Source organism: Tripterygium wilfordii, chromosome 9, assembly GCF_013401445.1.
Source record: "Tripterygium wilfordii isolate XIE 37 chromosome 9, ASM1340144v1, whole genome shotgun sequence".
In the NCBI taxonomy this organism is placed as follows: Eukaryota; Viridiplantae; Streptophyta; class Magnoliopsida; order Celastrales; family Celastraceae; genus Tripterygium; species Tripterygium wilfordii.
This window is the reverse complement of record NC_052240.1, coordinates 5,417,010-5,418,046: the sequence shown is the minus strand read 5'-3', so window position 1 is coordinate 5,418,046 and position 1,037 is coordinate 5,417,010. Positions and strand designations below refer to the sequence as shown.

Below are 1,037 nucleotides of genomic sequence, written 5' to 3'. Positions count from 1 at the left end.
TCAATAGTAGCAAGAAAATGCTATCAAAAAATTTTGATATGAAAGACTTGGGTGAAGCTGATGTGATACTGGACATTTAAATTTTCAGAAATTCGGAAAGTCTAGCTTTATCTCAATCACATTATATTGAGAAAGTGATTGAAAGGTTTAAAGGACATGGCATCAAGGATGCTCATAATCCTTTTCTCCCTCATCTAGTCTTACATAAAAATACTGGTAACAGTATTGAACAGTTGGAATACTCTTGGGTTATAGACAGTCTCATGTATATTATGAACTGCATGAGGCCAGACATTGTGTACTCTGTCAGTAAACTAAGCAGGTACACAAGCAATCCTGGACATGAGCATTGGAAAGCTCTATTAAGAGTATTAGGGTATTTGAATAAAACCAAGGAGAATGCTTTGCATTATGGTAAATACCCGGCTGTTCTATAAGGGTATTATAGTGATGCTAATTGGATTTCAGACTCCGAGGAGTCGAAATCAACTAGCGGTTATGTATCCACCCTAGGGGGTGCGGCAATATCTTGGAAATCCTCAAAACAGATGTGCATAGCACGTTCAACGATGGAATCGGAGTTCATCATTTTGGATAAAGCTGGTGAAGAAGCAGAGTGGCTTCGTCACGTTTTAGAGGATATTCCCATATGGCCGAAACCCATGCCTACAATTTGCATTCACTGTGATAATCAAGCTGCAATTGCAAGGGCACAAAATATGATATTTAAACGCTAAGTCCAGACATATTCGTCGTAGACATAATACCATTAGGCAATTGCTCTCAAATGGAATAATTTCCATAGACTTTGTGAGGTTTAAAGACAATTTAGCGGATCGGTTTACAAAGGGATTGAGTAGAGAGCAAATTGACTGCGCATCGAGGGGGATGGGCTTGAAAGCCTTATAATAATGAATTATCCAGATGGAAATCTAACCTAGCAATTGGAGATCCCATGGACTAGGTTCAATAGGACAACACAAGTTTGTGTAACTCAAGTGAGTACTTTGGAATTTTAATTCCAATCCATTCCTTGG

General features: G+C 38.5%; 1 protein-coding gene across 1 annotated transcript; it reads left to right on the top strand.

The window, feature by feature from the left end:
• Positions 1-281: 281 nt before the first annotated feature.
• LOC120005946 (secreted RxLR effector protein 161-like) lies at positions 282-737 on the top strand. The gene is made up of 2 exons (XM_038855824.1): positions 282-414; positions 469-737. Exons 1-2 carry the CDS (start codon positions 282-284, stop codon positions 735-737), a joined length of 402 nt encoding a protein of 133 aa, XP_038711752.1.
• The last annotated feature ends 300 nt before the right edge of the window (positions 738-1,037 follow it).

Bases quoted from the DNA above. Each gene is read 5' to 3' on its own strand.
- LOC120005946 (XM_038855824.1), top strand. From the start codon at position 282: ATGAGGCCAGACATTGTGTACTCTGTCAGTAAACTAAGCAGGTACACA. The intron at 415-468 runs GTAAATACCCGG...ATTGGATTTCAG, and splicing joins GGAGAATGCTTTGCATTATG to ACTCCGAGGAGTCGAAATCA.